The 14353-nt window shown below is 41.0% G+C and overlaps 1 protein-coding gene across 2 annotated transcripts in view; it reads left to right on the top strand.

Moving 5' to 3' along the window:
• Window positions 1-2809: 2809 nt before the first annotated feature.
• Window positions 2810-14353, top strand: part of DOCK10 (dedicator of cytokinesis 10) — a 141229-nt gene continuing 129685 nt past the window's right edge. For both annotated transcript variants that reach the window (XM_019007829.2, XM_019007826.2), the window contains exon 1: window positions 2810-3117. In XM_019007829.2, the coding sequence (XP_018863374.1) occupies window positions 3019-3117 (99 nt within the window). In that variant the 5' untranslated portion in view covers window positions 2810-3018. The remainder of the gene's footprint in view (window positions 3118-14353) is intronic.

Here is a 14353-nt window from a genome sequence, read left to right as displayed (position 1 = left end):
TCCCTCTAGCCTCTGTGCCTTGCACTCAGGGATGCAGAGATGGCACAGCTGTTGCAGTAAAGTTGTTGTCTTGCTTTTGTAAGAAAGTCCCACAGAACCTGAAATTTCTGGCTGAATTTCAGCTGACATTTTGTACCAGGAGTGAATATTCTCAAAGAAGAGAAAAATTGTGTGTATTCAGTGAGGCCTGTTGGCTCTCATCACATCTTGCTCTGGCTGTATCAGCACCTTATATTCCAGTTATACTAAATCTGGCTTGTGTTGAAGTGTCCTGAAAGTTGGCTCAGCTGCTGTCAAGAGTCTGCAAATAACTGGCAGCCACAAAGGAGGGAAAGCATAAACGTGTAATGTGTAAAGAATTATGTGCAAAGAGCAAAGAATTAAGCCTGCTGGTACTGCTTTTGTGCATGTCCTGTATTGAGTTGCAGCTGGATTTCTGCTGGTAACGTTTGGACTGCACCTGCTCTAGGTGCAACCCTTCAGTTCAGTAGGAGCATAGGGATTAAATGTCTAAACTGTCTTAGAGAAAAGTGTTGTGTCTTGTTGCTCTTTACTGTCTTCATATAGATTGCTTCTTCTTTTGTGTCCTTCACCTTTACTTTTGATCACTTATTCATTTAATTATTGCTAGTGTTCAGCACACAAATCTGTTTGTAAGAAAAAAGGTGCCATTATAATCAGGAAAAATGAGTTGGCAAAAGTAAGGATGTTTGTCATTTGGTGTTGTATAAGAGAGGAACTTCTGCAGTGCCCTGACAGATAAAAAGTGGAAAAACAGGTTGAAGGTGGAATATATGTGTATACCTTTCTGGCAGGGGGTAGTAGCTGCAGTGTTTTGGCAGAAGTAACACATTTTACATTAATTACCCAACTCTTCAGCAGGTAGGAGGAGTGGTGCTATGAGGTGTTGATGGTGTATGGCTGGACTTCAGGTTGTTTCCATTGCCTCCTTAAGCTTTCAAGTAGTAATGGCAATTCACCAAACTAGCTGGTGAAATAGATCAGCATCATCTAGAAGGTAAATAATTTATTGTATTTTGAAACTTTGATGTGAAATTCTTTGTCTCTTCCAATAGCAAACACTTGTTTGAAAGTTGCTTTGTGAACACTAGCTGCCTCTGCCCAGAATAGCTGTGTGCCCATGAATAGCTGTGCACAAGAAAGGGAAATTAATATGTCTGTTGCTTCATTTGTGTCTGTCACTGCAGACACAGTTACTGGAGGCTTTTAAAAATGGGGTTGGGCCAGTCAGGGCTCCTAGAAATCAGCTTGCTAACTGCTTAGCTAGTACTGAACTTTGTGTTATACTATTATTTCCAGATCCCAATTAATTTGGCTAAGTACTGCTGGCTGCAGTCCTCATCCTTTACATAAAGTGTTGTGACATTGCTTTTATAAAAGAGCTGTGGCAGGTCTTGCTCCTCATCTCTCTTCCATCGTTAAACAAGTTAATAGCAGTCTGGACTTGGGCTCTTGCTCCACGTGTCTTTTTTTTGGCAGAGGTTTCTTTCCATCCTGCTGCAGCCAAGCACAGAGAGTTGTGATGCCCAGTCCCTGAGTACTGGGATCTCTCACGTGGAAGGCTGGATAACATGGCTCTCTGTTCTGTTCCATATGGGTTCCTCTCCTTTCTACCTTACCTGGGGCCACCATAATTCCTCCCTGAAGTTCCCTGAATTCCTCCCTGAAAGACTAGATCCCCTTAGTTTCCCATGTGTCTTTTATGTGGTATGTACTTTACAAATAATACCTCTGTTTATATTTTGGTTGTATATTTCTTGTTTTGTGTGGGTAATGAGCTGGTTTGTGACTCCAGTGGTGTGTTGGAGTCTCTCAAGAAGAGTGCTGTGTGTGGTTTCCAGCCTCTCAGGGAGCACCCACTGCCTTGGTACCTGGATAGTGATACCAGAGCTTTGACTGTGCCTACTCTGTATGGCCTGTTCTCGTTATGTGGTTGTACTTCCATGTTGTGAATAAAATAACACTGAAAACCTCATCTGGTCAGAAGGTACAGTGTTACCTGAGCTACTTCAAGGACAGAAACTGGACTGTGAAAGACTCCTTTCTCCTGAGGATGTTCTGATGTCTACTGTTAGTCCAGGGTGAACCCAAAGTAATGCATTTATAAAGGCAGTGAGTCTCTGGTGGTGTTGTACCCAAAACAGACTGTGTGCTTGTACATCATTGTGCATGCACTGTCATCACACACCAGCCACTAGATTTTTTGTCTATTTCCCTGTGAAAAAAAAACCAAATGAACAAACTTGGTTTTGAACAAACAGTATTCTTAAAAGCATGTGCATACAGAGAAAGCCTCATCCTGTTCTAGTGGTTGAGAGTTTGTTCATGACACCAGGGTAAGGGAGTGTCACATGCAGGTCTGGAGCTGGTAGTTCTGTTATGGCATTTGAGATGAGTTAGGGTTTGCTCGGGGCAGAGAATCTGACAGTCATATTTAGAATGTTGACAACCTTGTGCAATGTTGAAATATTAAATAACTTCTTTATATTTTTAATTTACCTGTGAACCTTGTTCATGAAGCTACACTCAAAAACTTGCCTATCATTTATAGCCTGTGTGAAATCCCTTACTTGCTCAAGCACAAGACTCACATTATTTGCAAATAGTCTCCTTTATTAGCAATTTTTTGTTGAAGTGTCCAAAGAGTGATTCTGTAGATGTTTTTCAGCTGGGTTATCCCAAGAACACTTGGTCTGGCCCTGGCAAGGATCTGATTGCTTTCAACTGGCTGCTGGAGCCCAGATGTAAGGGCAAATCAAGCGAAGGGTACAAGCAAGAATGCACTACTTGCACATTCTCCAGCTGCAAGGCTCCCTCCTCTGCAGGCAGACAAAAGGGGCAAAGTCTGCTTCTGAGCAATTCTAGGAACTTCATCTGGCACTGGCGATGAAATTGATGCAGAAATGAGGAAGAGGAGATAAGGGAATAGAGCCTCAGAGAGAGTGGAGACAGAGAAGGGAAGAAAATGGTTTAGAAAGAAGAAAAACACTGGAGAAAATGGGGGAAAAAAGAAAAGACTTTGTGGGGAAGGAGAGGCTGAAGAAGACGATAAAACGCAGGAAAGAAACTAAGAGAGCTGCGAGAAAGCTTCGTCAGGTTGGTGAATAACTTGTGCAGATAAGCCATTAATGTGCACCCCTGGGCAGCCATTTAGGAGGTGGGGAGACCCAGGCACTGGGATTTAAATGCAGGGTTTTACTGTTGTCTCGCATCTGTCACGTGACTAACACTTTCTTTTAAATTTATGGAAAGTGAGTCAGTTTGAGTAACTCAAATTGCTCTCAGTTTATAGAAGCTGCATTAACTTTTTTTCCTTTTGCCTGCAAGGTTAAATAAGGGGTCTTGAGAGGGAGAGAATGAACATCAGTAGCAAAGAGAAGCTGGAAAATTAAGCCTTATGTTGGCTTTGGAGGAGGATGGATACACAGAGAGACAGTTTAGGATTGTTGTGGTTTATAGCAGGCAGTTCTGCATATGTCACTTCCAGAAGACAAAACATGTTTGCAACTTTACTAGCATAAGGTCAAAAAGCCTATGAAGTAGTGACACAGATGTGGTTATTACACAAAGACTTACATGTTATGAGTGTAATGTTTCCAGTTTAGGATTCCCTGCATTTCACAGAATTCAACAATAATTTTCTGAATCTAAATTATACTTGGTGTCTGTTTTATAACAACTGTATATTTTTATTTTAGCAAAAGCTGACTTTGTCCCTGGTTTTGTTGATAAGAAAAACAAAACACCAGGAGCTAAGTGCACAAGTTCATGCAATAAATCTACAGTAAAAGCTGTAGAATGATTGCCTCCAAGTTTATCCCCCTCACAGGCTGTCCTGCCCCATAATTTGCCTGGCTTCATAGTCCCCCCTACTCCTCTCATCTCTGACATGGGCAAATTTTTCCCCCTCTTGTAAAATGTAAGAAAACTGAAGGCTGCCTGTCCTTTGCATTCTTGTTTAGTGTAAATTACTTCTGTTCAATTTGTCCCTTTCTGGACAGAGCACAGACTCCATGTAGCAGTGTAATAGGAGGGTACTGAGCTCATTAGTGTTAAATGGTGATGTGTGTCACTGAAGCCTTCCAGAGTTGGGAAGGCTTTTTATAACTTTATTTTTTATTATTTTAATTTCCCAGCTCTCCCTACCCCTCCTCCATATTTTAGTTTGGGTGCTCAAGGCAGTAGTCTATTATTTTTTCTCCTTCATGTCAGTGATAGATAATCACAACATAAATGCATTGCTTAAATATGTAGTTTTTTTAATTACTTGTCATTTGTGGTACTAGTTTTTCTTGATGGTACAAACAGGAAGAGGTCATTGTTGCATTTCTGTTCTTAAATTTTACATAGGAGTTGTTCCCTTGGAGCACTGGGGGTAGGTGGTGCTGCCCAGCCTCTCCATCCCAGCTTTATTCTGGGGGTCAACATCCAGCCTCTTTACTTGGGTACTGTAAAGTTACTTTTCAGCTGGAACCCAAATACTGCATGTTTTGGAACACAGTGTAATGTTTTGAGATGAAAAAGTAAAAGTACATCAGATAGGGAAATATGGATATGTTTGTGACCTGTGTGGGTTCATACTGTGCAGACAGCAGTGTGAACTGCAGCTACTGTCACTGGAAACCCAGGAAAATATGGGAAATGGAGATGGATACCTGCCTGCAACAAGAGTCTTCTGCTGCCTCTGTGAAACAAGGTTTTATCTCTGCAGACTCAAAGAGAAAAAAAAGGAAGCCTCAAAAGTTGAAATATACACTGTATTACATTTTAAATTACGAATGCACATATTAATAAATAACAATTAACTTACTGCTAGACTTTCTTCTCCTGTTGCTGTTGTGCAGTTGTATAATACTCTTTGTACAGAAGCTTAGTATGCTGTCAGCATTGCAGTGACTTTTAAATTGCAGTGTAGTTCCCTGCTTTTTCCTTCATGGAGTGTGGAGGAAGTGGAGGGCAGTTCTGTCACTGAGTCTGAAAAGGGCTGTTCAGGTAGGAGAATAATGCTGGCTGACTTAAAAAAAACATGATCCTAGGTTACTTTGACATGTTGACCTAAATTAAATGATGTAGATATAATGAAATTTAATGAATGCAATTGAATTGGATATGATAGAGGGGAAAAAAGGTTTCATTTTTTTCATGTGTTACTGTTTATCAAGAGTAATACAGAAATATTCTCTCTGAAAGTAGAGTGACTAGGAATGTCTAGAATAGCAAAAGGAAAATCTATTATCTTTGGATTTTAATTTTTAAACTGTCATTGTCTAAATGTATTGCTGTTCCATGCTAGATGTACCTGCTTCGGTAACCATGTTTAGGTTGATAATTTTGAGGAATGTACTTCTAATTTATAGGCAAGAATGAAATTCTGGACTCTGAAGTGTCTGGTAACACATGGCTCTGCTTTTCTAGGGCTGAGTTAAGAGTTCCCTGCATGAGGAGCACAATGTCTCTGCAGACAAGGCCTGGAAGGATCTTTTATCCAAAAGCTGCCTGGAACATTTCACTGAAGGGTTAATGTGCCTATCTTTTGATACAAATTCCTCAGTGATCTTTATTCTGGATTGGGGTTTTTCTCATGGTTTAGGGGCAGAGGTTGACATGGTTTGAAGAAAATGTATTTTTAAAGTGTGAGAAGATTCTCCTGTGGTCTGAGCTTTTGCCAGGCTCTGGGACAGAACAAGTGCATGGCAGAGGGGCATGAGGAGAGGGAGGGGGAAAACTGCTGTGCTACCCTCTGGCCACAGTTGTATGTAATGAAGCCTTAATCTACTTTTTCCATCTTTTTCTTTTGCTGTGAGGTGCTCATTGCATCTTCCTCCTTCCCCACTCTCTGCTTCCTGCCTTTTTTCCCCCTCAGTCCAGCTCTGGCAGCCCTGGGGGGAGTCTGAGCCAAAAAGTCAACAGAGTAGAGGAAGGGAAGACTGCCACTACCCAGTGTGTATGCTGTGCAAAATGTATGTTGTTTCTGGTAGGGCAGGATGCCAGTCCTCCACATCCCCCTTCTGTCCCCTTTGGAAGCAAACTCCTTTCCATGCTCTGGGTAGGTGCAGGAGAAAGGATTCAGAGCTTGTTGAGTCTTTGAGTGAAAGTGCTGGGCTGGAGTCACCTGGGGGCTATTGATTGGACTGTGTTTAGATAACAAGTCATCTTTGGAGCCTGCCCTGTGAAAGAGCTTTCTCCACTGCTGTGCAAGTACCATGGCACGGGCCAGGCTTGATGTCTTTTGTTAGGAATGCCTCTGTTGCATTTCACAGGCCATAAATAACTTGTGGTATTTGTAGCAATCTCAGTCTCTCTTTGAAGATACAAGTGTACAGCCTTTTTCCTGGCTTCTCTTTTCTCCTTTTTTTTTTTTTTTTTTTTTTTTTTTCTTAGCCTCAAGTGGTCTCAAGCCTCAAAAGTGGCTCAGGGGCCTAAATTTGGCCATCCTTGTGATAGAACTGTTTTGTGGCTTTGAACTTTTAAGCTATATGGAACAAAATACATGAAAGATTGCTATACTGAATGATGGTGTGTTGACAGGGAGAGACCTTGGGAAAACAAGACCTGAGTCACACCTCTGATTCTGTGTGCAGAGAGAAAGGGAGTGATGAGTAAGTATTAAAACCAGTCATGAGCAGACTTTGATATTTATTCTAGAATATCATGTGGTGTGTGAATACCTTTTCTATTCACATATTTGCAATGCATAGTAAAATATGTGCTGAGCCATCATGTTTCTGTTGTCAGTATATAGGCACACATTTTCCCCTTCAATTCATGGGTGGCAGGTGGACTTCCAGCAGTGGATAGAGAGCAATTACAGAAGCAATGCAGACATTAAATACCGTGCACAGCTCTCCTCTGAAAGCAAGTTACTAAAAAGCATCTGCCTGTTCCAAAGCTGCATCTCACTTTAGGCAACAGTTGCCTTTTACATGAGTAACAGTTGTTTTTTTCCTTTGAGCTCTGTGATTGCACAGTGCTTCTGTTCTGCTGACACCCTTTCATTAAACAGCTAAAGTCGCGAACACTGATGGAAACAAAGTCGTACAACATTAAGTAGAGTTGAATTATACTGGTTTCTTTAGTGCTGCATTAATTTATCCTCATAGCTTCCCCTGAATCAATGAAAACTGTTTTGGAGGTTTTTTTAAGAGAACCTACAAAACAGAAGTTCAGAAGATCCATGAACAGAAATTTGGCTTTCCTGGTCAAATAATAACCTGTAATGTTAGGAAATCCCTGATATAAACAAAAAAAGAAAAAAATGTAGTCAAGATAGGTGATTACTTTTCTTCAGATGTCTTTCAGAAACCTCCTGCTTCTTTTTATATTTCAAATGTATACCCAGTTGTTTCCATGAAGAGAAATGGAGCTCATGTGACACACCAAATCCATGTGTTAACTCCAATTAGTTTGGAAATGGAAGAAGATGGAATAATAGTTTTGTGGGGGTTTATGCAGCAGTGATAGTTCCAGCTGCCTGGAGATGTTGGCAATGAAATGTTTTTTGCCTTCTATTTATTCTTTCCTCAGAAAGGGTGAGAAGAAAACTGCAGAGAGCTTTCATGTGAATGTTACAAGTTACTTGTGTTGCAATAAGGATGAGCAGTAGTAGAGTGGGACACAATATTTTACTTATCTTAATATGATGTTTATCTCCTTTTTTTTCTTAGAGTTTTTCTTACAATAAGAATCCTTCAAAACCACTAGCTGTGGCCTGTATGTTGCAGTTAAATATTATCTTTCTCTCATTTCTTCATTCTCACATCTGCCCACTCCCTGCTTTGCTGCCCTCACCCCTTCCAGTCCTGGATCCTCGTTGTGCTTTGTGTCCCTCTCCCACTTGTCTCAGAGCCTCTGTTAATGCCTCTCTGTGCAGGGAACAGTGTGTCAGTTGTGTCAGGGACCCTATCTTTGCCTGCCATCCGTGCCACTCTAAAACCCACTTCTTCCAGGAATGCTCCTTGCCAGTCCTGCCAGTAGATATCTCTGTGCAGCTGCCCTGGGTTGCTCTGCCCAGCCGTGCTCTGAACCCCAAACTGGCAGTGGAAAGCCTTTGGCTTTGGTAATAGGCCCCTCTTCTGGCTTTAGTGAGAGGTTCTGCATTGAAAACATGGGTTTGTATTGGTAGTTGCTATTTGAATGACTGTTCTCCAGGTAAAATATAATTCAAATAATACTGAGTGACTTTTCTTGAAAGACAAACTTTTCCTGTGTCTGTTTCCTTAAAGGAAGCAGTGGTTCCTTGTTCAGTGTAGTGCAGAAGACAACTCCAATTTGTGATGTGTGAATATATCTGTGGATTTATATGGATTTTGAAATTGACTCAAGTAAATAGAGCTAAAATCAGTTTCCTTGGAATAATGTGGCATGCCTGGTTTGGGGAGTTTTAAAACGAGAACTTTGCATTTAAATTCCATGATGATGGCTACTGAGATGTGCTGGAATAAGGTATAAGGGCTATTCTGCTTGGTCTTTGTGCCCCAAGGCTTCTGGGTTTCTGTTGTCTACCAGTGTTTCCCAGTGTGTATTTCAGAAGATCCTCATTCCTAATCCTAAAGGATCTGTCAGGGATTCAGATAAGAAATTTGAGTTTCTTTATTTTGGGGGAAGATTTTATGTGATCAAGAATAGGAGTCTGCAAATGACTTGTAATTAGAGCTTGAGAAGTGAGATGTGGAAGCTCTGTGATGCACAATGAGGGGCTGCTGCTCAGTCTGTGGCTGGGTCTGTCCTCACCCCAGCAGCCCGTCCCGAACCCACCTTGCATAGCTTGCAATGCAGCTGGTTGTTGTTAACATCTGTGAGGTAAAAAAGATAATGTGACAGAGTTGTCTGACTTTTTTTGCCCGTGTCAGAGCTCCAGACATGCCCCAGAGCCAGTGTGCCAAACACATCCTGCTATCGTTAGCTAACAAGGACAATTTTACAAATACATTTTTCTGTCATAAGGGTGTGAAAAGAAACGAAAATTGAGGCATGACTAAGGAATAATACATTCTAGTTGCTATTACCATGGGCTCAGCTTAGCAGATTTTTTAGCTTTTTTGTGTCTGTCTGTAAGATAACAGGAATAAAAGCCAGCAAAGTGCAGTGCTGATGGTATGACTGTTTTTAGACAGTTTGGCAGGAAATGCTGTTTCCTGTTCTGTTTGATGTTCTCTTGACTTTCTCATAAATATTAACCCATCTGGGGCTTCAAAATTTGTTGTTACGGTGGGATAGACAATGCCAGTGACAGCCAAATTTAAATCTAGTTGTTCCTTTAAGTAGATTGAACAGGTTAAAAAATACAGAATTATGCTGTAATTCTTTTGACTGCAGTGTAACGTCTTCAGATTTCTGTCTGCATAGTCAAGTTGGAAAGTGGGATTATATTTGCCTTTAAAGTATGGGCTCACATTTGTGTGGCTTGCTCTTCTGGATCAGATTAGAGCTTCCAGAAGTCCTGTGTCATAGGCAGATGCCAGATTCCTCAGCAGTCCAAAGTCAAGTAATAATTGTAGTGCCATTTGATCTTCCCAGATCACCAGATTAATTTATATTTGGAATAGGATGATAGATCCATCTTCTCCATTACTTTCTTGAGAGGAATTGTGTCCTTGTCTCTGGAGACCCCAAGAAAGTGCTGTCCACAGGGTGTCAAGGTCCCTTCCAACCAAGCTCCTGTGTGACAGAGGTGAACCTCTTAACCTTTCACTCTGCCTGTTCCTCCTGGCTGGCAGTCGTGTGAACACTGCTTCAGCAGGATGTCTTGCTGAGGGTAGTACCTCCTATCAGGGTACTTTTGGGGCTGGCTTTTAAACTTGTGGTTGTTTCCAAATCAGATGGTGATAGATGAGATTTGAAAGACAGAGGGTGCTGCTTCGCAGGGAGCTGAGATCTGCAGACACATTTGTGCTGGGGGGAGGACATCTCTAGGTGTCTCCCTGGAAATGCAGTAGCTTCCACTCCTGGAGTGTGTGTGTGTGCCAGTGACACTGCAGTGCCCCAGCAGTCTCCTCAGCAAATTGCCAGCCTCATCTTTTGTGAAGAGCAGTCGTGTTGAATTTAGTGTTACTACATCAGGAGTGAAGCACTGATTCTGAGAGTGAGTAATTGTAACCAAGTCTGCCCTTATGCCTGACAGTGTTTGGTATTTAGCTGTAACTGCTCCTAATTTGCTCAGCTGCTTGAAAAAAGCATAAATGACATTGAGGTGAGAGCTCTTCTGTTGGCTGCAACTCCTTGTTACCATGAAATAATTGTAAGATTACACAGAAAGTGATAAATGATTGTTAACTTTAATTAGAGCACTAATTATATATTGGAGTGAATTTCAGCAGAAATGAACAATTGCTATCTCTGCATTTAAATTACCATCTGATTTTTAAGAGAAAGTTGAGAATATTTTCCCTTGGTATGAAAAAGGGGTGTGTTTAAAGGGAATCTGCATTTTCACTTGGATATAGATGTTCTAATGAAAGCTTTGGCAGCATAGACAGCCAGATTGTTGGCTTCCTTAAGAAATGACTATAAACAATCTTTTGGATTAAAGTTCTCATGTGTACTCTGTAAAATTTAAATAATTTACTTATGCATTTGCACTTTTTCTACTGGAACTACTTAGGAACATAACCCTGTTGAATGGCCAGCTGTCAGCAGAAGACTGAGGGGGTGGTCTGGGAAGTTGGACATTTATTTAAAAACCTAATTGCATGTTGCCCACAGCTTGATGCCCTGAAGTAAATCAATACCTTTGTGAGTGTAAATAATTGTGATTTCTTGAAAAATGCTATCTGGCTGATCTTTATTTCCTGCTTGATTGAGAAGTCCTGAAAGACTGAAAACATAAGAGGTCAACATTTGGGTACTACCTAAAATTACTAGGATCCTTTGGAAGTTCATTTGAAATGTGTCATAATAATCTAGACAATGATATCACTTCTGTTATATACTAGGTAATTCTTTTTTTTTTTTTTTATGTCCTAACATGGTTCTGTAAAAACAGGATATTTTCATAACTATCAGTTAATTTTACAATGAGTCAATAGCACAGGCTATTAGGACTTTAATAATAAAAATAAATTACTTGTAACTAGACATTTCAGTCAGTGAGAATGAAAGCTCTTTGCACATATGTGTACTTAGCTCATAGTTTCTACTCATATTTTAATCTCCCTTGGAGTTCAGTATTAGTCTTTCAAAACACACATGTTACTAATCAAAATATTATTCTTCTAAGGATTTCTTCCTGAAATACCAACCAGAAGACATATGTTTATAGAGACTGTGTTAGAACTTAACAAATACAGGCCAAACAACTTATAATTGGCCTGGCTTTGCTTATTTTGTATTTTGTTGAATCAACAGCCTTGTGGATGTGAATGTTAATGGATACCAGAAACCCAAGTTTCGTTAGTTTTAGATTTTGTATGATTTTATTATCTTCTGGAGGTCAAATAAAAGAAAGGGAATGAAATCCTGACAAGAGACATTAAATGAAAGCCACATGTTGTACAGAAAAGCTGTCCAGGGGACAGTGTCACCCATTAGCTGCTACAATAGCTGTTACTTGGTTTGATATAGTGAGCACATTGTTGTGCTGTGACAAAAGCCCAGCAATAATATTTCTAAAAGGGGCAGGATACTTTTTGATTGGATTGGTGTGTTTTGTTTTGCTTTTTGGGGTGCCTTTACTTTTCCATGGTGTTAAGGGCAAAGCTGTGGGTCTCAGGCACTTCCTTGGGTGGTGTGAGGAGCTGTGTTTGAGTTGCTCTGTTCTGCAAGGGTGACAACATCCCAGTGAGCACTGTGGGTCTGAGGGACCTTGTCTCTTTTCCATGCTGTTGTCTGGGTGGTCTCACTGTTCCATTCTGCAGCTTGGGCTTCTTGGCTGGTGTAAGGCAGGAGGAATGTGAGCCTCCCTGAGCTTCTAGATGTGCTAAGAAAGGAAAGGTTTTGGGGCTAATCAGCCCCCACATGGTAATCAAGAGGATAACTTCTCTTATGGTATCTGGCACTATATACACACAAATCCCTTCCCCTGTCCTGTGAAGGCTGATGTTTATGCCAGCAGGATTCTCTGTAGGTGGACTTCTCTGTAGAAATTAATATTTTTTCCCTGTGTGCTTTAGCCCAAGAAGTGTCATGGTTTGGTGATACTTGACATGATCAAACTGGGAAAAGGTGCTTGGCTGGCTGCCCCTGGACCTGTCAGATTTGGGTAGGGTTTTTGGAGTAATATGTAAACAAACAAAAAAATCAAGACAGCTCTGTAATATTTATAGCCTTAAAAACTTTCAGAGTCCTAACTCTTCCTTATTTTGGATTCTTGGCACTGATAAGGAAAAAGGAATCTGAAGCCACATTATTATACTGCTAGTGGAAACAATCCATATTCTTCTTGTGGGATCTTTTCTGACCAGATACAAGGGTACATCTGCAGCTGCTGTATTTGGGGGAGTGGGGTGATGGGAGAGCAGCACCTCAACACAGTTTTTGCTGGCCCTGTATGTACAGATTTTACTTTGCATTTCTTTTTTTCTTTTTTTACTTTGTCCACATTTTATGCCTAATTTTCCCTTTTGCAGCTGTAGAAGCTTATGCTCGGAAATTGAATGAGATTGTTCCTTTTGGTTCCTTGCTTCTGGCTGAACTCTTTGCATATGCCTCAAAGTGAAATTGCCTTGAAATAATAAGCAGGGATTGTACAGTTGACTTAGAGTTGAAAGAAGGCTGATTGGGAGCCTCTTTTGTTCATTTCTGGGTTAGGTTAGAAACAGAGCCTTGTGTGAAGAGGAATTGTATGGCCTAAATGGCCAGTTCATCACCTGTAGCCTTTGGTTTAAGGCTTTGGCTTAGGTGGATCTTCTGCTATGGTTGTGTTTGAGGCTGTCCCAAAGAGGACACAAATTCAGGCTCTGATTTGTTAGGCTGAATAAGCCACGTTCTTACATGTTCATGAAATAACAGTTTGTAAAGAACTTCTGGAGGTTGTCAAGTCCAGCTCCCTGTTCAAAGCAGTTTCAGAGAGATAAGGTTACTCAGGACCTTATTCACTCTCCTAGGATGCCCTGTTCCTGTGTTTGACTTTTAACCCTTCATAGTTAAAAGTTTATTTTACTGTATTTAATTGAAATATCCACTAACACACGTCTCATCCCCTGCTGCTGTGTCTCTGTGGAAAGCCTCTCTTCTCTGTGTCCTATGAGAATGTAGACTGGCAAGGTTTTCCATCAGCCTTCATTTCTTAAAGGTGTTTTTCTCAGCATTTCCTCCAGCCTGTCTGTCTTGGTGATTTTGCAAAAGAACTCCATCCTGTGTGTCAGTGGACTTGTGCTGGGCATCTGAGAGCTGGGCACAGCAGCTACATAATTTCCTGGGCACCTTGGCAGGTCTGCTCTGCAGCTGGTTCATTCTTGAAGGTGGCCAGGCCTGTTCATGTACTTTCAGCGATGGCTCAGCAAGTATTCATGTCATTACTTTTAAACACAGTAGTGTAAGTACTCCCTTTGCTAGAGGTACCTTTCATGATCTCCAGAACTACACTGAACTCTGCTTGTGCTGGTGTCATGTTGGTAGTTGATGATCAGTTTGGTATTGGCCTCTACTTCCAGCTCTTCCTCCTCTGTTTTCAGCTGCTGATGGCCCAGCTTGCAGTAGAAATTCTTAGCTTCAAGGCATTTGATGTTTTGAATTAAAAATTTATTAAATTAGTTTGGAATGCTTTAGGCATCTAAACTCCTGGCTCCCTGGGACAGCCATTATTTTTGTGAGGGACTTTGGAAAGGGCTTTCTTGGCTTGAAAATCCAAAAGGCTTTTGTGAAGAGCATGTTCTGAGCCAGGTGGGAATTACTGCTGACCTCTATCACATACAGAGTCTTGACTCAGAGGCAGGAGGTGCTGGATATTACTTTTGTAATATCAGTTTGGCATCTGAGAGAGATGAAGGATATCAAAAGTGGGAGCCAAGAGATGAGTGACTGTACGGCTCCAGCCTGACTTCATCCACAGGGGAAAAAATGGTGGAGTTTGGGTTCTTTTTCATTTTTCATGCAGACAAATAAAGAAACATGCTTAGCTCCCAGGTAGTGATTCTAAGTGCTGATATTATGAAGAATGGGAAACTGTGCTGGAAGGCTGTGACTGAGGTGAAGATGCCATCCAGCCTGCCACTGAGTTCCACACATTTCTGAAAATGTTTTTACCATGTGTACATTTGCAATCAATATTTGCTGCTTCTCTAGCTTATCTGGTGTGGCCTGAATTCAGACTTCTCCTGTGTAATCTGTGGCATTTGTGTATGAAGCCTGACCTGTTCATTTAATACCTGATTCACTCTTTCTTGGTTGTAAACCA

The sequence above is a fragment of the Parus major genome, chromosome 9 (genome assembly GCF_001522545.3).
Source record: "Parus major isolate Abel chromosome 9, Parus_major1.1, whole genome shotgun sequence".
In the NCBI taxonomy this organism is placed as follows: domain Eukaryota; kingdom Metazoa; phylum Chordata; class Aves; order Passeriformes; family Paridae; genus Parus; species Parus major.
Note: the sequence above shows the minus strand (reverse complement) of the source record. Positions and strands in the feature narration are given on the sequence as shown.